This window comes from Homalodisca vitripennis, chromosome X, assembly GCF_021130785.1.
Source record: "Homalodisca vitripennis isolate AUS2020 chromosome X, UT_GWSS_2.1, whole genome shotgun sequence".
Classification (NCBI taxonomy): Eukaryota; Metazoa; Arthropoda; class Insecta; order Hemiptera; family Cicadellidae; genus Homalodisca; species Homalodisca vitripennis.
The window spans coordinates 35,823,785-35,848,272 of NC_060215.1; the positions used below are offsets into that span (position 1 = coordinate 35,823,785).

Here is a 24,488-nt window from a genome sequence, read left to right on the forward strand (position 1 = left end):
TTAGCTAATTATAGTTGTCACAATAGTTACAAATTGGCCTGAGATCTCGTAAGATTTCTGGAAACAATTCCCCTTAAAAATCGTGTTCTTCATGAAAAGGGTATAAGAAATAGAGTAAAATGCAATAGATAAGTTAATTTTGTTTTTCACATATATTGTATAGTCAATAAAATCTACTAAGCGATTGGTATCAAAACATTAGATTAGATTCATTTGTTAATGATACATTTTATGTAATATAAGAAGTTCACTGATAACACAAGAGTTATTTTAAAACTAAGTTGTATTTAATTATAAAATATAAGCCATCATAATATTTTTCAAAAAGCATTTTTCATTTTATTTCTTACACTTTTCTCTATTTTTATACATAGTTTCCATTTTTGTTTATACATTTGACAAGCTTTAGTTTGCCGAAGTCAAAGAATTCTGCTGTCTTTGAAAATAACCAATCTTTAACTGCTTCACGCACAAGGACAAGGCAAAGACCCTAGCCATTGAGAAACTCCTTTAGTTTGCAGAAAAAGTTGAGGGAGCCAGTGGCCAAGCTGTGTAGGGCGTCATGTTTTGAGTCTGAGTTATAGATAGCGCAGACTATCTATGACTTGCACTTTGATCAGTACCATAGACCTTGTACAGTTCGAACTCTCTTGTTCTGTATGATAAGATCCACACGCTTGCCAGTGGTCCATGAAGACAGGCAGAATAAGTCTAAAAAGGGGAAAGGACTCTTATTTTAAAAAAAATGAAAATACCTCAGTGTCAAGTCTAGTTTTATGGGTGGTCAATCTGTTTCCATCCAAAAGAACTGTTGAACTGATCAGATTTTGGATTTGGATAGCAGAATGGGGTTTCACATTGTCATGAAGCAACAAAACTCTGCTTGTTAAAGTTTAGTCAGGGTAGCGCAATAAGTAGCTGTATTTTTCAATCATCTGTTATTGATTTATATGTAATCTCAACTAACAAGACTCCAAGTATATCACAAAACATGGTCACCATAACACTTTATGTTGAGATAGTCTTCTTTGACTTGACTGATTATGGTAAATAAACTATTCCATTGTCAGACATTTGGACTCGGATTACATGAAAAATCCACATCTCGTCTTCTGCCACTATGTTCTCCAGTTCCCACTTCTTATGACATGGGTCCAAAAAATAAATCATTCTTTTGATTAGCTATCCTTCAGTAAGTAGCCTGGGAAACTAATATGAACACAATATTTTAAACTGAAAATTTTTAGAAACTATTTTGTGCCAAGTTCCATTCACATTCAGAAATCTCAATCCTAAAGTTGAACTTGTGGATCAAATTGTATAATCTACTACATTTACCAAATCTTCTGTGATCACAGGTGGTTGCCCTAAGCTTGATTATTTTCCTGTCTTTTCTTAAAGAAACCACTTACTTATGCACTTATTTGCCACTCATCACAAAGAGGCCATACTTTATCTCAACAGATATAATCTAGAACATACATAATTCATTCATGTTATAATTCATCTGCATAAATTTCCATTGCTAAAACATTCTTTCTTGTGAAAATTGGACCACTGACAGTACTTAAGTGGACTGATCATTTGTTTTAAATGTGTTGAACTGACACTGTGACAGCAAACTGCAACAATACCAATACAAATTGTGCCATGTACAAAACATGCAAAGCATGTCTGGAGGTGATGAGCGTGTGCGTTTTGGATTTTGTGAGACATTGGATTAGACATGGCTATTTGAAACTTACTTTCCAAATAAACCTCACCATCTAAATCTCTGTCGTCTAAACACCTTGAGTCTCTTGAATGAGAAGTATGACGCTAAAAGCTGAGTACCTCATACACCTCTTTTTTACTTTATCTGCTTTGTTCTGCTACATTATGCAGTGTGTTAAAACTTATTATAATACAACCTATCATGGATAATATTTTCTTGTCTACTACATTTTCTTCAGTTAGTAACCTAGGTAAAATAAATGAAAAATCTTGAATGTTTGTCCATTAACAATAATGTTGTTTAGTACAAAAACCTCAGTACAGTCTCCCAAGTTTTTAAATCCTTTTTCATAAATGTGTTTTAAACCTGAAGAAGATAGATTTTAATACTCAAAACATGTGTTGTATTCTTATAACATTATCTATAGCAATTATCCAAGATCCTGTATATGCCAAGTTACAATTAATATGACATAGATTCCAAATATGATGATTAATATGCGAGCTCATCCACTACTGTAATGATCACAACTGTCTCAGAGTTTATGACAGAGTTATTGGGAAAATGATACACTTGTCACAGAATCTTACTATTCTCAGAATATTTTAGAGGAACCTCTCTCCCTTCTCCCTTGAATACACTGCTGCCAACCTTCATGGTACATATTTACTAACTTCATACCCTAAATAAATCGAGAGGACAAAGGAGGTTGTACTGATGCACTATTTGGACTGTTTCAGGTTATTACATAGAGTGGAACAATGAGTGGATCCATGTATTCCGGCCAGATGTGGAGTGTACAAACGGAGTTATTCATGTCATCGACTCCGTGCTGCTTCAGGACAGTGACATCGTAGTATCTGCCGCCCCTACCCCCTCCCTTTCACTCGGCCTGGGGACCGCTGCTGCACTGTTCCTTAGCCTCTTGGCAGCCCATCTCCTCTAAGTGGGTTTAGTGCTCTCTTGTCAAGTGAAACCAACAGAGTCAATGATTGCTGCCTCCAGGGTCTCGGGAAGAGATGGGACATCTTTCAATTTTTTTATGGAAAAGCAAAGCTTGGGACTTTCAAACAGTTGTCATAATTTAAGTCACACATTTATGAAACTTCTCGTAACAAATACATTTTTACAATTCAGCAATGTGATGAAAGATGTTTCCACTTCTTTCCTCTCTTCAGATTATCCCTGGACTTTACTTCTTACATTCCAGTCTCAGCTGAAGAACTTTTGCTATTTCTTCTTTCAGTTTCACTCACTGCCTGTTACCACTAGACCAATTTTCAAATTCGTATAAATCTAATTTTCGTATGGGATCTTTTCATTCGTGAATGTTTTCTTTAAATGGTGCTTAACATCATCTCTGAAGGGATGGCTCTTGTCTAAATTATCTAGTTATCTGTCTTTGTTCATATTACAATTTAACATCTCTTAAATCACTAACATTCCCTAAATGCTCATCTCACTAGCATTTATGTCATTGATATGGTTGTTTGTTGTTTGTATTATTGTGCTTTTTATGTTCTGTGTAGAAGCTTGTGTGACATTTATGTAACTAATCTGATACTAAATACAATTTTCATGTTGACCAAAGGAACCTTACTTTATGTTCTGCTTGAATGATACTGGAGTTGGATAATTTGACAGAAGTATTTCAGTTTTTATTATAAATTTAAGAAATAGTAAAAAATGGTTGTATCGACGTGTTACAAACAAAACAGTAAATAAAACCAAAAAGATGTGTTTTGATCTCATATAGTCTATAAATATTCTTTCTACAAAACAGTATAAGTTTTTTAATTTGTGATATAATTATGTTGGTTGATAGTAATTATACATAATATTGTGTCGAGGTTTTGGTAACTAACATTTCTTTTTATAAGTGATTGTGGAACAGTTTATTAAGTGTACTTTCTTAGATTTCTAGTAAGTAAAAAATTACGTGCAACTGCATTTAATAATTTTGGTTTCAAGAAATCACAGCTATAATAAAGCTTTAAGGTAGAAAAGCGAGAGCTCTAGAAAATAATAATAATTTGTATATAGCTTATAAAATAGTATTGTAACATCATCATAGTATAATACAATTGCAGTTTTTACAGATTATTTCTTTATTTTTACAATTTAATGAATAAAGTAATGATAAAGTTAATTTATTCAAAGAATGCAAGTTTATTTTGGTTTTCAAGTGTTGATGTTCAACTTTTATTTTGTCGATTTATAGTCTTTTTTCATTCATCTAGACTTTATTTATTTGTATTTTATTTAACAATTTTAACTTTGTGGTAAACAATCACATTTTGCAATAAAACAATCATAATTACTGCAATAATATAATGTTCAAAATCTGTGCATTTCATTAAAATAAAAAGACAATACTTTATCCAAGAGAAATAGATAAAATGATCACAGCATTAAATAATAAAAATTATAATAGGATTACTCATTTAAGCAAAAAGTTAATAAGTGACAATTAAAAACATATATATATATAATGTATTTAATAATGTTTCTACCTTTGTATTAAAATACAAAATTATTTATTTCAACCATCACATCTTTATAATACTGTTTTTTGCAATATTATGGAATTTTATGTTATCTCAAAAAAGGGAATTTCCTTAAAATAACCAATTATTCAAGACAAGGTGAACAAATCAAAGCCTAAGATTGGTAAGACAAGTAGATAGAAGGCAAAGATTTTTAATAACCTTCTCTGTGTATTATATGTACATTTCTTTTACCAAGTCTATGTGCATTAAACATAATTGTTTTACTGTTAACTCAAACGCTCTGTTTTGGAATGGAACTCCAACTCAGAATTTGGAGACCCTTTCCAAACATAGTCATCTGAAGTTGTAAAGATAATGATTGTTACTACTTAGGATAGCTTTAGAATTTCGGTAACGTTAAGAGTTACAACTCAAATAAAATATTTATTTTGATTGTAAAATAAATCTATTCTGGCATTGTAAATGCTTGGCAGATATTTTGCTTAATATTGTTATTATTACTAAGTCTAAAGTAAGTTTATGTCTGTGTGTGGCGGTTGTTGCCCCTCTCCTACTAGATGTCACTAGCGCCGCTTCATGTCACGTGTTGTCATAACCTTACTTTACTTTACGTAAGGAAATTACGTTTACGTTACACAACATTCTGTTACATTATTTTATTCTATGTGACATTATGTTATCTTACAAACATAATATGTTAAAAGTGACTGACTACCGCATTGTAATGATAGCTGTAGGCTTTGTAATAAAGATACATTCCATCTTGATTTTTATTGTCTACAAGGTGTTTTCTTTATATTCCTATTCCCCAATGAAATTATTTGTAAATGATTTGTGCTAAAGGGTAGAAACTTAAGCAGTGTACAGAATTTTGGGAGAAAACGTATAGAAAAAGTATACAACTGGTATAATATATAAATGTGCTTTCCATCTGCCCAGAGAGATCCTGTGGTGACAAAGCCTACTATTGAGTGATCCGGAAATTTTATGTTATATGTAACAATAAGATGATTAAACAGGATTACAGGCTGACTAATTTATAAACAAAACAATCATATTTAATAATTAAGCTTTAAAATTATCACAATAAAACTTTTACTAACAATATTAACCCCTACAGCGCTGCATACAGATATAGCCGTACCATCAGAACTACGCTAAACACAGGATACAAAAATATCTGTGTTGTCTTATTTAAGTTTATTATGTGCATTGTAATTCGTGAAAATACTGTGAATGTGTAGAAATATTACTTTATGATCGTCAGGAAGCAAATTAAATCATGTGATCGTGAAAAATCAATCAAAAACCAGTGCTCTCTTTTATCAACTTTTTTCTTACAATACAAGGTGTGGCATGCGAATATAACCATATGATGGTCTACGGGTAAAACCAGTAGAGCTTTTTAAAAAAATTTGTTTGTTTGTTATTTCTTCTCCCAAAAAATAGATAGTAAATTTAACTTTGGCAAAAACAGAATTTTTGTAAATCTCTAAATGTACGCTGATTCAATACAGGCCAAATTTTGCTCAGCACTTTAAGGGTTAAGAGTGGTAAGGTCACATAGGTTTCGTTTAGCTTGCTGGTTTTTAAGCAGCCAGACCTGTTTTTGACGTTATACTCCATATTTTTTGCGTTAAGATCTATACATCACACTTTTTCCAACCAATCAGAATCAAATGGGAAAAGATTAAGATAAAAACTAATTTGGCTTGTATTAAGTTGTAAAAAGTGACTCATTATTTATACTTTTGTTAACATAATGAGAAATTTTGAAGTGAAGAAGCACATATTAAGAACGTTACATTATGTTAACTTCCATATATATTATTATTATTATTAATACAAATAAATTACAATTTTGTGTTTTAAATGGAGTTTTTAAAGAATATTTTTTTGAATATCATAATTACATATTAATAAAAGTTATGATATATTGTGTTAAACCTAAATGTAGAAATGCTAAACTTACACAGTGACACACCATTTTTGCCCCTTTATGTTCGCTTTTATTTCGTTATATTTAGAAAATACATAACAAAATAAGATTTTTAAGTCATGTTGAATGATAATTTCAGCAGAATAAGTTGAAATTTTGTGTTGTGGCACTAGTAATTTATGGTTTTGTCAAATTTAAGTCGGACTTATAATGTGTGGGATCCATGACTTTACTTGATAACCAAATTAAAATTTCAACACGTACCTTAAAAAAATATTTAAAAAATTCTGTATACCAAACATTTATTTTATAAAAAAGTTACATTGTCACATACAGATACATATAACAATGGCAAAAGATTTTACAGTTTACTAAAAGAATAAGTGAAACAAAGTTTTAGCCAAGCTACTGTAAACATATGAGTAGTAGTCACTTTTTAAAATGTACAGTATATATTCATACAAAATCACCGACATAAATAATGTACTAAGGGTAGAGCTGTAATCAACCTCTGAGCAAATATACCCAGGAATCTGCTTCCATGACAGTATCACCTCAAGTATTTATATACTAGAGATTGTTAAAATGGTTTCCATGATTTCCTATGTGCCAATGGTTTGAAAGCAGGATTTTTTAAATTTTGAAAACCTTGATATATTTGTGGATTTATATCAAAAAGCCACCCCATATTACAGGTGCAAGTTTAGATACATGTGAAATACCATCATAACAGTATGGTGAACAGCAGTTCTAGAAACACTGTGGATTGTGGTTTATTTTCCTGTAAGGAGACGTTAACTAAATGAATAACCATCCCTACCTACCTCTCAGTTCCAAACATAGACTGTAAAGAATAGTTCAATGTTGGAAAAACCACAAAACGTCATAATAGTATTTCAAACTAACCATAAAGATAATGTTGAAAAAAATGCATTTAATTTTAATTTTTTTTTTATTTAGAAAATGTTTAATTATATAACAGCAAGTATTAACTGTAAAATAGTTTGAATAAAACAAATCACTGATGTATGACTTATACTCAATATTTCAATCATCATACTATTCAGGCTCTGTTGATCAAACTTGTTTGGACAAAGCAACATTTTTAGTAAAATCTCACTTCTTTGTTATTGACAAGTTCACCAATTGTTCTAAACAAGTGGTGACATTGAAAATGGGATCAATTTATATACACTTAGAGATTCAAACTTCTGTTGATGTACATGCTAACACAGCTGTATATTTTGGTACTTTCTGATCAAACGGAGGTCACCGATAATAAACAGGATTTAGCAACTTTGGGTGGGCAGTTACACAATAAATACTGTGGAAAATATTTGTTTATCATCTGTACACAATTATCACATTATAGGAATTGTTATCGGCTTGGACAGTTAAATCAGTGAAAATATGTCAAGTCAAAGGTCATTAACCGGCGTAACTACATTGCTCTTATCAGATTGTACTTGATTTGTGTCTCGGTTTATCATACATAACCTAACTCTGTAGCTCATTGTTATGTTTGTTTTCATACTGTACACTTGTTCTAGTGATTTTTAGGTAGTACAATGAGTGATGTTATTTTGATTTCGGATTTGCCAAAGAGCAAGGAAGAAGCTGTATCGTTTTTACAGAGTAAAGGACGTTTGCCGTCGCTGAAACAATGTGTGAATGGTCATAACATAAAATTGTATTTTACTGCTAATAATCCATTTTGGCAATGTAATACTAGACTGTGCCACAAAAAAATCAGACTTCGTGTGGATACATGGTTTTCTCACAGTAGGCTGCCATTTGTCACAATGGTCCATTTTTTATATTGTTGGTGCGAACAATTAACATCCATACACAATTAGAAATCTCACCAAACATTTCTGTGGATTGGAACAATTATATTAGAGAAATTTGCGTTTTCTCTGTTGAACAGAAAAATCAAGGTAAGATTGGAAGGGATGGTAAAATTGTTAAGATAGACGAAAGTTTGTTTACTAAACGTTAAAACAATACTGGCCGGGTTCTACCCCAACATTGGGTTTTTGGTGGTTTATGCTGGAAAACTGGAGACCTTTTTTGGTTACAGTCCCCAATCAAACTGTTAAAACATTGTTTGAGCAGATACTACTACACGTTGAACCAGGCTCAATAATTATATCCAATTGTTCGAAAGGTTATAACAAAGAGGATCTAGAAAATACAGACTATGAACATTTAAAATTTTAATACAATTTTAGAGAGGATGTGAGGATCAGCAAAGTGGCAAATAAAAAAACATCTGGGTGCGGCTCACCCTCATTTAGATTCCTATCTTGCTAAATACGTGTGGCGCTCGGCGACTGGTAACAACGCTTTCATCACACTTATCACTGACATTGTCGAGTTTTAAAATACTGAAATATAAATGTGTGTATATAATTTGGAAAATACTTAATAAAGGTATAGTTTTTATGTTCATAGTTGAATTTTACTTATATACCTACTTTTTATCGTTAAACGGGTGGCCTCCGTTTAATCAGAAAGTACCCATATTTCTTAATTATCCAAGATGCTTTAATTCAGTATTTACCATTGTCTTGCATTGTAAAATAGATGTAATGAAAATTAGTTGTATTAATTGATTTATTCTTAATGTATAACCGACTATCCCAAAAACATAAGATGAATAAACAACTTTTTGGTAACGTTTCATTTTGTTCTCGTCTAATATTGAATTTGTAGTGTCTTGGATAATATATAATATGTGTGTGTGTGTGTGTGTGTGTGTGTGTGTGTGTTTTGTAATATTTTTATTTTATGTACTAAAAGGATATAGGGTTGAAGAAAAAGATTGTAGCCATTAAGTTAGTAGCAACAGAGTAATGTTTATTTCTAACAAATAATGGTAATATGGGTTTAAACAAGTATTACAACTAACCTTTTGGATAAGGAAGTATAGTTTTTAGTGTAGTTTGTATTGTTTGTTTGATAGTAAGTATATAAATTACTTTCTGGTATGCAATTTATAAAATGATGTTAAATCTTTTTTATTTTACTTCATTAGTTGACTTTGCTTATTAATAATGTCATATGACATATTCTGAAACAGCAATACTGATTACACATAATTTGAGGTTTTATTTAAGAATTAAAAAGTGACTCTGTTAATACCGCAAGATTTCCAATCTCTTAAATACTTTCTAATAACACCGCAAGGCTTCCAGTCTCTCGTTATTTTCTAAAAGACTAATACAGAAAAGAGAGACTTTCATTTAACATCACAAGGTATCCAGTCTCTCACTAAATACAAAGTTTACACTTACCTCTGGTTCTAGGTTTGAAGGGAACACTGAGCTGCTGATGACAACTAGCTACTTGAAAAAAAAATTCGAACGCACATATATACTAGAAAACTCACGTGAACATTTGACACAAATGGATAAGAAATCTGCTTACGATAATCCACGAAATTATATGGCAAATTAATAAGCTTTCTTTGGACTTAGAACATTTTAAGAAAGTATTACTTATTATTCTTAAAATTAGGTAAAAATTAAACTGTAAGTATCAGGAGATCAGAGAGTAAAAGTAATCATTAGTCTTAACCACTGCAATCTACATAATGTTTAAACTCGTCACTATGTCACATTTAAAAGTAACAGAAATATACAAAATCCAACCAGTCAACAACGATTTAAGTATTTTCAAAAATCTGACAACACACATAAAGATTAACACCAAATTACATCAATGTCCATTCACACTTAGAAAGTTTAACAAAATAAGTATAATCACATTTGTAAGTAATAGGAATGTATGAACTGACAGACACCATACATGATGCTACATGTAAATAGTATTAAATTAAATATTATTAAATTGTCGATACTTAAAACATTTTTAAGTACATCTCTATAAGCTACATCTCATTTGGAAGTAATAGAAGAGAAAAGATTTGCAGAAACCGTACATGGTGATTTACAGAAGAGTAAATAAACATCTATCTGTTTACGTTCACATTTTGAAGATTTAGTAAAGTGATTACAATGTGATGTTATTCTATTAGGAAAATATAAAGTTGCAGAAACCGCAAGAAAATTCAACAATTATTGAAGCCATTTTTATTTCAAAAGGGCTTAATAATAACTTTAAAATAAAACCGAAGTGAAAGTTTATTCAGTTGAAATTGTTTGAATGTATTAGGCGAGCAGAGATTGTTACAGGATACAAACCATTCACTTTTGCAAGAAAAGAACAGTATTGGAGATAAAAGAATCAAAACAACAATTGCGGGGGAAATGTAATTGTGATATGAATATGTAAACAATATCGAAAGAGGGTCAAAGAGGTCAGTGGACCTTGATAGTCGCAATTTCAGGAAAAAACCTGATAACAGATAACCTCAAGGTCAAGAATGCAGATATCTTGCTATTAATTTATTTTTAATTTGCGCCGGTGCTGAACATTTTTTTCCGGGCTGAACATACTCTTTACTCTTCTAATATCTAATATGGTATTAGAGTCTTTGTTATGAGAAGTAAAATAACATTAAAATCCCCAAACAAAATAAATTGATTTTTCAAATATTTTTATTCATGTTACATGAGTTTTTTTCATTATTAGGAAAGTTATTTACCGATCAATAACATGTGTTTGTATGTGAACACCCTAAATTAAATAACCAAAGTAACAAAATATTGTGCTTTGTAAATATTTAACTAGAGGTGTGTGTTTCCTTTGTCTATTTTATTTTGTTATTCATCCCCACCAAACTGTGCATCTGAAAAAAAACACAGTATCAGATGCACAGATTTTTTGTTTTCAAATATTAATAGTTACACAAAACACATATTTTTATTAAACTCTTGTACAAAATACTCATAATGAGTACTTTGTCACTTCCAGAGTTAAATATTCATATATTTTAGGATTTAGTGTTCTACTGAAACATTTATGAATTAAACCAACTTTTTGAATCTCAATGGTTTTAATTGTTTTTTACACAAATTGGGATTCTATATTTTTGACTGAGAATTTTTACAAACTTGTAGTTAAACATAAAATAAAGTTTGCTTTTGTATCAATATACTCCTATACATATGGGAGAAAAGCATAATATGGAAATAATTTCAATTTAAAACCAGAAGACAATTAGATAGACTATTGTAAAGAAAAACAACATATAAACTACTATAATAAATCAAATGTTTATTTCAAGAGACAAGTATTTTACAAATTCCAGGCAAATATCACATTCTCATTGATGACTGAAGCAGTTTTGGGATTTTTTATCATTTCTTCCAATGTTTCATCTTCCATTATGTGAATGATTGGATTTTTCTTACAGTACTGAAAACCAAAGTATCTTTATTAACACGCATACTTAAATTGTATTATTAAATCTTCTTATGTACAGAGAGCCCAAATTTGCAATCTGTGGAATTTTTTTATTTATTGCAAATAGCATGGAATAAGCACTTTCAATATAACAATAAAGTACAAACTCCCATCAAGAATTTTTAACTCCTAATAGAGATGTTAAAATCAAGTTTTAAATGTCTTATTTAGTTAAAAGCTCGTATTGAGGCTTAAAGGCTTGTCCCATATTTGTAAATTAAATGTGCTTGCAAAACATAGTTTGCATTACTTTTCCTATTTTAAAATGTTAAATTATCATATGAATGTCTTGACATGACAAAAAAAATTGTCAACATTTAACATCTAAAAAATGAATAAAATCTCTGGTTTGAGCCAAAAGTATTTGCTTTTATCGTTACGTTTCTATGATGTACTCCAAAGAGGGTTGAGTTGTCACTTGTATATTTAAAGTTGTGAAGCACACTTCCCCTTCAGAGAACCCCTCAGAAAATTTTGAATACAACTATTAATAGATTCACAGACCTAGACTATAAGATTTTTTTATCTACAACTGTCAAAAATAGCTGGGAGCATAAACTTTAACAGAATTAAATATCTTACTGGCATGGTAGCCGCCTAGGGTGTAGAATTTTGGGAACACAAAATTAAGGATTTTTAAAAATTGGGACTTAAAAACAAACTAAACAAAGTTTTGTACTTCTTCACGATTATAGCTTAGGCAGACAAATTACTAGGTAATGATAAGTGAAGGATATTTAATTTGATCTGAGTTATCCTATAAATTAGGAAATCTAACGCTAACATTACTCAGTTTGGAACCTCACTGTGTGTAGCAGAGTGCAAAGCAGCAACCCCGCACTTTGCCCTATCACACTCGTAATTGTGAATCATAAGTCTTGAGGTGCTGAGTTGTTGTATTGGTAGTTTAGTTGTTGTCTGTCCATTTTCATAGTCAATAAGTGAGTAAGACTGTTGATTACGAGTATCAAGGAAATTTGGATTGATAGACAACTACACTCGTGTTCATAGTTATTGGTAATTTTTCAGTGATCATGTCCAGTTTGACTGGAAGTTTATATAAACACTACGTTCCAGTTTTCAACACTTTGACGTCATTCTTGAGTCTTTATCTTCAATATGAAGTCACATTTTTGGTTGAATAGACGTTGTAGTTAATTTTAGCAACCCTCTGTTTGAAATTTTTTCTAAATAAGTATATATTGTATATTACACAATCTAGTTAACACAATAACACATAAATTATAAACAGATTTTAACAACGGTGTTTGTATTAAAAATGACGATAAATTTCCTCTCTTTTAACACAACCACAGCAGCAATACATATATATATTACTAACAAACAAAATAGTTTCATATGGGTGCTGTTGCGATCATTTTGTTAGTCTAAAGTTTGGAACTATATTAGGCTATGTAAGCCACAACATACACTGCACTTTACTTAGAGCAATAAGTCTAAAGTAAAAAATTGGTAACGCCAATTAATGGTATGTTTTGAAAATGAGAATCGTCTTTATTAATAACCTTTGAGATTACAAATGGTGTCAGATTTAGAATTAAGTCGTAGCTTTCATCCATGAATTCAAATTGGACAATTGTATCCAACACAATTTTAAAATAATTGTTTAAAAAATGTAAATAAACTAAGTTAAAAAACAAACCAACAAAAATACTCAATGATATACAATTTTTAACATAGAAAAACATGCTTGTATATAAATATTTTCATATACTAGAGGTTTTTTCTGAACATTTAAATTTGTAATGTACTGATACAAAGTTGAACAGTATGTGATTGTTTAAAGACTGCAACTAATTGGTTTATAAAACATGGGCTCGTGAATATGAAACGACAAAAGTCGCCTAATATTTTTCTGGTGGAAACAACAGCAATCACGAGGCAATAAATATACATGACTTGCACGATAAATTCAGCACAAAGACTAAACTTATTATGACACAATAATTGTGTCACAAGCAAATATAAAGACGCAGCATGAATAAGCAGCAAAATTAACAAACATGTAACTCGATACAGATGTTTTTAACACCTTCACTGCAGTTCTATATTCTGATTTCACGTAACAGTGTATGGTGCACTAATGCGTCTGCCACAGTCAACGTGTGTTTTTTAACCAATGGTTATATTCAATGTACCAAGTTATACACAATTTCTGAACAATAGAATGATTTGTCATTTTATAATAAGAAAATTAACAGAAATATTCATATCATGTACATATTTTATATAATATAAAACAAAAATAGTCAACATAAGAATAAAGAATTGAATTCTACAAACCTTTTTAAGGCCACAGAAGTCAGATTCCAGTGCTTCTCTTGTCCTGAATAAATGAACATTGCCCTCGAATTGCTCTGAAGGCTGAAATGTTGTGAGAGCTTTCAAGTGATTTCTCAACATCATGAGAGCTTTAGTCACGTACTTCAAACTTGTACTGCAGTCATTAGATACTTCCATTTGTACTTGGCTCAAGCAGTACTGCACTTGTTCCTCCCAGCTTGAGACCTCTGACAGATGGTTTGATATCTAAAACAAATGAAATAGGAACAGAAACTAAAGTGGAATAAGACTTTGTGTATGTCTGTAACACTTTGTTCAGTAATGTCTTTGTCCAAAAAGAGAAATGTTGATAGTTAGTGCCGTGTGTTTAATGATAAGTGGGGTGTGTATCAATTTGTGACTGAAACAACACCACTTGTGTTTGATCTGTGAGGAAAAAATATATATATATATATACAGTATATGTTCAAATAATATATTTGTAGACATTATGAAACAAAACATTTTAAAAATCATCAAATGTGCTCAAATTACAGGTTAGTCCGGAGGAAAAAAGTGTTATCTTTATAAAACTATACAATCTCGACGTGATACTTTTACTAAGAGTAAACATTAGTACAAAGCTGCTGTTTGAGCAAAAGTTTCAAAATAATTATGTTATACGTACTATAGGTGTTGAATATTAAGTAAAATGAATATATTTTTATGAAAATGTTGATAATTTTCTTTAGAAACCTACTGTATTGGCTCATTAATGTAGCACTTTTAATTCTTTGTACCTAGTAAATATATAACCATATTGTCTTTCAATCAAAAATTGTGAAAGTCTCAGCAACCTCCTAAAATATTTGTTTGGCTCTTAAACTTAAAAAATTATAAAAAAAAGTTATAGGATATCTAAAGATAACAATTTAAAATTTATAATTAAAGAAATGAAAAAGGGTTTGAGACATTCTGTTGATGCTGAAAGAAAAAGTCTTTTTGATGGGAAAATAAATTATTCTAGCAATAAGTCAAAATCAACTTGCCAATTGATCAAATCCGAAATTAATAAAAAAAATGCTTGTAAGGAAAATATTTGTGTTTTAAATGAGGATAAAAATGAGCTTCCTAGTGATCCTGTATATGTTGGAAATTGTTTTAATGATTATTTTGTATCTGTAGTTGATAAGTTAGTCTTACCTAATTTAACTTCTTGGGATGTAAACCATCACAATGTTCAAAATTTTACTGAAGCACCAAATAGATTTAGATTTGAGCAAATTACAGAAACTAAATTGGAAAAGATTATATTAGAATTTGAGAATAAAATGTCTACAGGACATGATGAAATACCAATTAAACTGGTGAAGCAATCTCTTCCATTCATTCAAAAACCGCTAACTCATCTAATAAATTCATCTCTTATTTCTGGCTAGTTTCCAAATGAACTTAAGGTTGCTGGGGTAATCCCTATTTTTAAAAAAGGAAATCCGAACGATCCATCATGTTTTAGACCAGTGTCCCTTCTGCCAGTTTTTTCTAAAGGTTTTGAAAAGGTTGTGTACATTCAACTTATGAACTACTTAAAAATAAATAACTTATTGGATAATCAACAACATGGTTTTAGGAAGGGAAAATCAACGATTACTGTAGGCATTGAATTTATTCTATCAATAATTTATACTATTGATAAAGGTGAAAAGGTAGATGGAATTTTCTTACATCTCTCTCAAGCTTTTGATAGCGTGTATCATCCAGAATTAATATTGTCTCTTAATAATTTAGGAACCCAAAAAAAGAACTGTCATGGTTCAGATCATATTTAACAGAGCGAAAGCAATATGTTGAAATAGAGCACACATCTCCACAATTAGAATCAAGTAAATTACATTAGGAAATTCAAATCTGCAGTACAAACCACAAAGTATAGAGTACCACAAGAATCAATTTTGAGTCCTTTACTGTTTCTGTATTACATGAATGGAATGCCAAAATAGTCCCTCAAAATTGTTATATTTATCAGTTTGCGAATGATACTAATATTTCAGTATCTGGTAGTTCAGAAGAAGACATTGAAATATCTTCTCACATCAGCATAAATTTAGTAAAACAATATTTAGATGGCAAAAATTACTTTTAAATTCCACCAAATCAAATTTTATTTCTTTTTCTACAAGACAAACCAGAACCAAAATTAATATTGGCATCAATGTAAACAAAGAGGAATTAAGCCAAGTTGAATACACCAAATTTTGAGAATTTTTAATTGATGAAAACCTACCCTGAAATAAACATGTTGACCATATTATTCATAATATGTCTTCCAGTATTTATGCACTGAGAAAATTGTCAAGGGTTTGTAGTTTACAAACATTACGATCCGTATATTTTTCTCTATTGCATTCACACTTATCATATGGAATAAGCATATACGGCGCAACAACAGAAAAGAATCTGGATAGGTTACTGGTCCAACAAAAGAGAGCTCTACGAGTTATCCTTAGACTTAAAAAGACTGACTCTGTTAAGAAATTATATACAGAAAATTGAATTTTAACGGTATACAGTTTATATATTTATATATATATATATATATATATATATATCGTATGGGGGACAAAGGCAGCTATCCATAAATAAATAAATTAAAAATTACAACTATTAAAAAGTACGTAAGAACAAAGTTCTTGAGTCATAAATTAAAAATAATATTAAAATCTCCCGTCACAAAGCTAAATCCAAATTACTGAGCCAGTTTAGAGACCCATCCTCTAAACCACTCAGACCAGCCAGACCACCAGATATATATTTATGGAACAGTTCTTTATGCAAAATAAGAAGAAAGCAACACTCCAATTCTAGTAAGCCATCAATACAACACAAGGCAAAACAGAAATGTCCCCAACATAATCTTGAATTTTTCAAAAAGAAAACTGATTTTATGGGACATAAGTTCTTTAAAAACCTACCAAGAGAGGTAAGTAAAGAACAAAACTGTAAAAAATGAAAATGAAATTAAAATCTTACCTGCTGAACCTAGCTCTATATTCATTTGAGGCATTTTTGGAAAGTAGGTACATTGGGAGGTAACTATTTAATATATATATATATATATATATATATATATATATATATATATATACTTTGTTGTTATCTTTATATAATTAATTTAATGGTATTTTAACAGCAAATTTGTGTTTTTATTTGACAGTATTCTTATTATGTTTTACTTGACACTACTCTTGTACATGATCTGCATTTCACAAATAAAGACTTTTTGAATCTTGAATCTTGAAACAAAAATGTTTGGAGACCCCAGTCTTACTGCATTAGTTTGCCTCATTGTTAAGTTCCCAATTTGTCCTAATAAAACTTACAGCCTACTGATCTAATTGCGTGCTTTGCTCTGTACAATCTCTTTTTCCTTTTAAGATTAGAAACTATAACCTTACAATAACTATAACTGTGCAGAAGTATAATAAAGTATTCCATTGTTTTGGATGTGTCAATGGATGTATCAAATCAGATATATTTTCTGAAATACAGTACAGCTTTTTGGCTTAATCCATACAAAAAACCATATTACAGCACACAAAGAAATAACCTGAAAGTGTTCAGATAATTATGTGATAATAAACTTAAAGTTCATGTTTTACTAGCATTCATTTTGATTATTTATATTTGTAAATACCACCACCTCAGAAGTGACAAAATACACTTAACATATCCAATGTATTGTATAACATTTTATGAACATGGGCCTTCTTGAGATGGTCCCATGCCTATAAGATGGGCCAAGTCTACACATCCTGATGGCTCATTCTACAAATTTTATTTAGGTCTCTGAACACTATTCATGTTCAACTTGACTTTTCAGTATCTTAAAATATCTAATAATACTGAATAATATTCCAAAGATAAAGATTTAATATAGACTGATAGCTTCCAGTGATTTAACTAAGAATTTATTTCAGAAACTGACCCATCTACTTAATTTTACTCATCAGTTAATAAATGCAATGCAGATGTTTGAGAAACACTAGCCATAGAATCAGTAGTTGTACAATACTCTGTACAACCAAAGCTTTGTGGAACAAAGAGAATCTCCATACATTATGTCATACTCACATTTGACGGTAAGTTGAATAGAGTAATCAGAAACTCTGAATCCTTGAAGGTGTCTGAGGAGTTACTGAACGCTGCGAATCGCTGCTTTGCTGTGTCAGGTGCAGCGTCCAGTAGGAACACTTCCACAAGACCATGGCGCTGCAGAAGTATTGCCAACTGAAGGACCACTGTACCACTCCATGAGTCACCCAACAGGTTGTATGGACCACTGCTCTTTACTTGCAAAATTTCCTGGGATAAATGAAAGAATACGGTTACTGCCTATGTAATACTACACACTGGTCCAGAAATAAAAGACATTTATTGTCATGACATATATGAAACATTTAAATTGTCAACTTAATACTATTTTCTGGTTTACTATACAGAGTGTTCAGTAAAAGTGTTTCAATACTTTGGAATTTTGTTCTATAAATAAAAATGAGCAAAACCGTTTATATGTAGGTATGTCCTAAAACCTTTAGTTTTCCATTAATCTGTTTCAAAATGGCAGACGCTAGTCATATAAATCAAATAGTTGATTTATTTGATTGGAATAATTTAAATGTCCACCATTTTGAAACTGAAAAAAGGATTTTGCCAATATTTTTATTTCCAAAAAGGTGTACCAAAGGTTAATACAATTCTCAAGTTCCATACCTTTATCTTAATTGCTTCAAAAGATATAACTTTTTTGATAAAAAACACATGTAGACAGATAGATGGAAAACTAAAGGTTTTAGAACATGCCTTCATATGAACTTTTTTGCTCATTTTTATGAGAGCAAAAAAATCCCAAAGTATTGGAACACTTTTGCTGAACATCCTGTACATTTTAGCGAAATAAACATTCTTAACACAACACATTCTTCATGATACAATGCAAGACATTAGTGCTTTATTGTACAAATATATGCTAGTGTGACAAAGGGCCAGTATGCAATTCTATACACAATATAACAATGATATTAATAGTACAACAACAAAATATTCAACTACTTGTTTTAGTTTTATTCCATCAAAACAAATTTAAAATTATAACAAAAGGTCAGATAGTATAATTCTGAAAAGAGGTTGGGATTAATAATTAAGAAATTACTATAAACCCAAAATATATTTCTCCATGCTCTACCGAGAATGTTTTCAGTTAAAAAAGCTGATAAGCTATGTGTCATCAAATATTTTGCTTACTATATATTCTATTACCATTCATAATTACCTACTTTATGTTGACTGTATGGAGTACAGGTTTGGACTAAATACTTATCTGGAAAAAGAAGGTGTTAGAAATATGGCTGGCATTTTCAACAGGAAGAGCTACAGACTGTCATTCATACAATACAGCGCTATAACAGTATCACTTTTTTTCAATATCTAGAGTATTTGTGGATTTTTAAAACTTAATCTTTTATTCTTCTTATTAAAATATTCAGATGGCTTTTGAATCAAACATTTTATTATGTTAATACTTTTTAAATGTACCATAATGTATTTAATAACAGTAGAGATATTTAATGTTTCAAGAATTATATTGGTACACAAGTTTGGTTCATATTAATTCATCAAACTCTTTTAACATGGGATATGCCGACACTATATCTGATTCTAAACAATAATAATATCTCTTGCTCTTTTAACATGGGATATGCCAACACTATATCTGATTCTATACAATAGTATATTTAGCTCTTTTTAACATGAGGATATACCAACACTATATCTGATTCTATACAATAGTATCTCTTGCTCTATTTCCATTATTAATTTCTTGATAAAAACACTTACATCTGATTCTTCAAGGCAAATGATATTTTAGACTAAACGTAAAAATAAATTACGCAAATTACGAGATGTGATAAAAAAATATGGTGAATAATTTTTTATTTCAAAAAGTAATAAACTTACATTGAATTTGATTTAATCTCCTTCAAATACTCTCCTTGGCTGGCAATACAATCATTCCAACATTTAATCCATGACTGGAAACATTTTTTCTGGAAGGCTTCTTTCAGAAGGGCTTTTAGCTGCTTGGTTGTGGCCCTCTAAATGTCAGGAATGGTGTCAAAACGTTTTCCTTTAAGCACAGTTTAATTTTTGGGAAGAGCCAGAAGTCCCATGGTGCTACATCAGGTGAGGATGGCGGATGTGGACAGACAGAAACACTTTTCAGCCAAAAACTCGTGAATGAAAAGCGAGGTGTGGCACGGGCACATTGTTGCGATGAAGAAGAAAGCCACTCACCCATTTTTCTGGTCTCTTTCTTCATATGTCATTTCACATACATTGCAGTACACCTTTATAAACATCAAGGTTCACAGTTGTTTCCCCTGGAACGAACTCTGACCACACTATGTCTTCAGTATAGAAAAAAACAATGAGCATGACCTTCATGTTCGATTTTCACTGATGTGCCTTTTTAGGGTTAGGAGATGTACTGATTTTCTATTGGGAACTCTGTATTTTGGTCTCAGGGTCATATTCCAACTTTCATCTCCAGTTACAATTTTGACCATGAAGTCCAGATCTGCTTGAAGACGATCTTTCAACTCTGTGCAGACTGATGCACAATTTTCCTTCTGTTCATCACTCAAAAGTCTAGGAACAATTTTCCACTCACTCGTGTCATTTGCAAATTATTGGTTAAAATGCTTTGAATGGAACCGTACGAGATGTTCCGATCTTCTGATAGCTCTTGAATAGTCATCCGTCTGTTTGAACAAACCATTGTGTCTACTTTTTGCACATTATCATCTGTTTTGGAGGTTAATGGACGTCCCGAATGCTGTTCGTCTTCAACCAACTCATTTCCACTTTTAAATTGGCCATATCACTTGTATACAGTCTTCAGAGTTACCATACATAGATACCATATTATCGCCATACATAGATTTAAAAATGTTATGAGCTTCTTTGGCATTCTTTTGCAACTTAACGCAAAACTTAATGTTAATACTTTGTTCGAAACCATGATGCACACAGAAGCAATAAAAACAACCTCACTCTAATGGTTCTGGCAGTCAACTGACAAACTCTAGTGTGTTGAAACAGATCACGCTACTAGGCATATTACATCATATTGATGTAGCATCAGCAGTTGCTGCCAAAAAAAATTAGTTCTGTGTATTTTTTTAACACATCTCGTAACGTTTTCTTTCAGTATATCTCTGTCTCTCTCATACCATTAGCCATACTGAGTGTTACCTACCCCTTTTTGAGAAAAAACTACAAATGCATAATCTTGTTAAGACTGATTTATTTGTTGTTAAGTAAATCCATTTTATGTACTCTTACACATTATTTTGTATATTAAACAACAATTTGTACTGGTTTGGTATGCAAGAATACTCTAAATGTATTACAAACTCAGTAACACAAATCTTAAGGAACTTGATGAAAATCTGTGTTACCAAGAAATTTTAAATCACTTTAAATGACAAAATATTGTCACCATAAGGTATTTGTTGATGGTGATAAACAGGTGTGGAGTTGTCCATATTTGTATCCGAATCTTTTTTCATTAATTAGGTTTATTGAAGGTATTACCTTTGGGAATTCACTTATAAATAAAGGCTGAATCCGTAAAATTAAATGCATTAATAATAGGTTTCTTAAAAAGAAATAATATCTTGGGCTACATTTGATGTTGACATGTGATGGATATGTGTGTGAATATCTTGCTGTCATCTAACTCCATGTTGGTAGTCAATTTGTGTAGTTCTTTATTTGAAGGTTATTTTTGACGATGGAAGGATTGTGAAGGTTCGTAAATGTCTGCTCCTTGTCGGTTAAGCTATTTTGATGTGTGCCAGTAATCTCCACATGTTTTTTGCCCCAATTTAAATAAGTTTAGATAGCCTCATTTTGGTAATCCCAATTTATACGATATCGACCTGTGTATAGTCCCGTTTTGGTGTAGTAAATTTAAAAGATGTCTCAATGTCCCACAATGTTATTGGTATCAATTTTATATTCGATCTACGTACTTAGTGTCACCTTTAAAAGTTTTAAAACTTGCATAAGAGTTCAATTATTAGTTTAGTATACTCACCTTTCGTCATATATTTTTAGATGTACTAACACTCACTCACTCTCAGATCACACTGCCCAGTTATGCTTTATCTCTAACAAACATGACAAGCCCCACGCAGACACAATCATACAAAAGACAATTTAACACAAGAACCGTAGAAGAACTGAGGTATAATCTACAAGCACAGGACTGGTCACAAGTTATGCTCCACAGACAATGTGGATGCTGCTTATAAAGCGTTTCATGGGATCCTCCAATCTGCAATGAACATAGCCTGCCCTCTCAAAATAGTAAAACATAAAAGAAATCCCCACCAAGAATATATGGGATGATGAAAGCCAGGCGCTAAAAAAAATGCCATACTTAGAAGCACTAAATCGAGAACACATTACGTGCCATCCTGACGACAAAAAAGAAACAGCCCAAAAGGAAAAAATCCTTACGATTTAAAACTAAAAAAACACTAAGAAAACAGCTTAACTCCTCCTACATTGAAAGATCTGACAACAAATCAAAAGCCATGTGGAAAGTGATTAATAATGAAAGAAAAGAGAGATCAGAAAAAACTCAACTTGAACGCTTAAAACATACAGGACTACGCATCAGACTCTCCAATAGACATTGCCAATTACTTAAATAGCTTCTTTGCTACAATTGCTGACAGAACACTTGATACCAAAGGAAATGAACAACGAACAACACACACAATAGAACCAAATTTACATACCCCAAATACCAAGACTAATTTTCCAGGAGACAAATGAAATAGAAGTCGGAGACATCATAGACACCTTAAAATCAAAAAACATTCAACAGGAGACGATGAAATATCTTCTAAATTGGTCAAACAATGCAAACATGAAATTATCACTCCACTAACAACTATTATAAACAAATCACTTTTACAAGGGACTTTTCCCAGCGGGTTGAAACTCGCAAAAATTTATCCAAAATATAAGACTGGAGCAACTGACGAAAGCCACCAGTTATCGGCCAATCTCACTTATCTCCACTTTTTTTCCAAAATCCTGGAGCGAGTAGTGCTAACTAGACTACTGGACCATCTCAAACAGCACCACCTTCTTACTCCGAGACAACATGGTTTTGTAAAAGACAGATCTACAGCAACAGCACTGGTCCAACTAATTGAAAACCATCATTGATAAATTGGATGCAGGATATATAGCCACAAGTATACTTTTGGACTTTACCAAGGCCTTCGATTGTCTTAGACCACAAGCTCATTACAAAAAAAACTGCAAACTCTGGGAATCATTGACAAAGAAATAGACTTGGTTCAAGAGCTACCTCAGCAATAGGACACAGATTGTGGAAATTACTTACACTACACACAACACAGTCAAAAAAGTAAAATCTGAACCACTACTAGTAAGCAGAGGAGTGCCGCAAGGCTCTGTTCTTGGACCTGTCTTGTATATCCTTCTGACTAGCGACTTTCCAGAATACCTTCAAAACTATTGTGAAATGGTAATGTACGCTGATGATACAGCCCTTATTGTAGCAAACAAAAACAAAGATCAACTTAGACATTGACTCCTTTGTAGCTTTCAATATGGCTAAACAATATTGCAACCTAAATGATTTGGTTTTAAATGAATCAAAAACCCAACAACTAATTTTTACAGCTACTCAAAATAACTATCATGGTCTCCCCAGAAGTAACTACAATAGAATTCGGAAAAATATTTAGGACTCACCTTGGACCGAAATTTATCTTGGGAACCATACATCAACCAGCTCTGTCAAAAAACTAAATAGCAGCCTTTACGCAATAAGGAGAATTGCACAAATCAGCAACACTGATGTAGCTATGACAGCATACTACTCGTTGTTTTTGAATCTCACTTGAGATACGGCCTGATAGCCTGGGGAGGCACGACAATCTCAAAATCTCCAAGAGGGTGCTGGTTCTACAAAAAAGGACAATTAGAGCTCTAAAAGGACTACTAGGACCACTTGACACATGCCGAACAGCCTTCAAAGAACTGAGAATTCTGACTGTAGTAGGACTCTACATCCAAGAGACAATCCTCTATACAATCAAATCAGGGCAAGCAAGGACTGGAGACAGACACTCCTATAAACCAGACACAGGAGCAACTTTCTCCTAAATCAACATCATCTCAGCTTATTTGAGAGGAAACCTTCTTATCGAGGAGCAATGTTCTTCAACATTCTACCTGAATCCCTAAGAAGACTGCCAGAAAAGAACTTCAAAGCCTCCTTGAGAAACTGGCTACTGGAGCGACCAATTTACACAATCCAAGAATTTGTTCAATGTAGAACACACAATTTTTGACAAACAATAACTCATACACCAATTGTAACATAAACATGACTTTTGCCCTGTTCTCCAAGAATATGTGCAATAAAGAATATTCTATTCTATTCTATTCTATTCTACTTGTAAAGGAACACTTTATTGCATTGAGTTTAATTAGCTCAACACGTGGTTGTGCAGGCTTACCAATTTTTGTTATAATTTATTTAAAATACAACTCCTCACAGCAA

At 31.6% G+C, this 24,488-nt stretch overlaps 2 protein-coding genes across 8 annotated transcripts in view; one reads left to right on the forward strand and one right to left on the reverse strand.

Annotated features, from left to right (window-relative positions):
- Window positions 1-5,004, forward strand: part of LOC124368897 (fasciclin-1) — a 340,962-nt gene extending 335,958 nt beyond the window's left edge. For all 7 annotated transcript variants that reach the window (XM_046826405.1, XM_046826402.1, XM_046826407.1 and 4 more), the window contains one exon: window positions 2,455-5,004. In XM_046826405.1, the coding sequence (XP_046682361.1) occupies window positions 2,455-2,660 (206 nt within the window). In that variant the 3' untranslated portion in view covers window positions 2,661-5,004. The remainder of the gene's footprint in view (window positions 1-2,454) is intronic.
- A 6,315-nt stretch (window positions 5,005-11,319) lies between these two features.
- The window catches only part of LOC124368898 (fatty acid synthase-like), a 98,076-nt gene continuing 84,907 nt past the window's right edge, over window positions 11,320-24,488 (reverse strand). The window contains exons 35-37 of the mRNA XM_046826410.1: window positions 17,948-18,178; window positions 13,838-14,083; window positions 11,320-11,485 (exon numbers count right to left, since the gene is read on the reverse strand). Of these exons, the coding sequence (XP_046682366.1) occupies window positions 11,366-11,485; window positions 13,838-14,083; window positions 17,948-18,178 (597 nt within the window). The 3' untranslated portion in view covers window positions 11,320-11,365. The remainder of the gene's footprint in view (window positions 11,486-13,837; window positions 14,084-17,947; window positions 18,179-24,488) is intronic.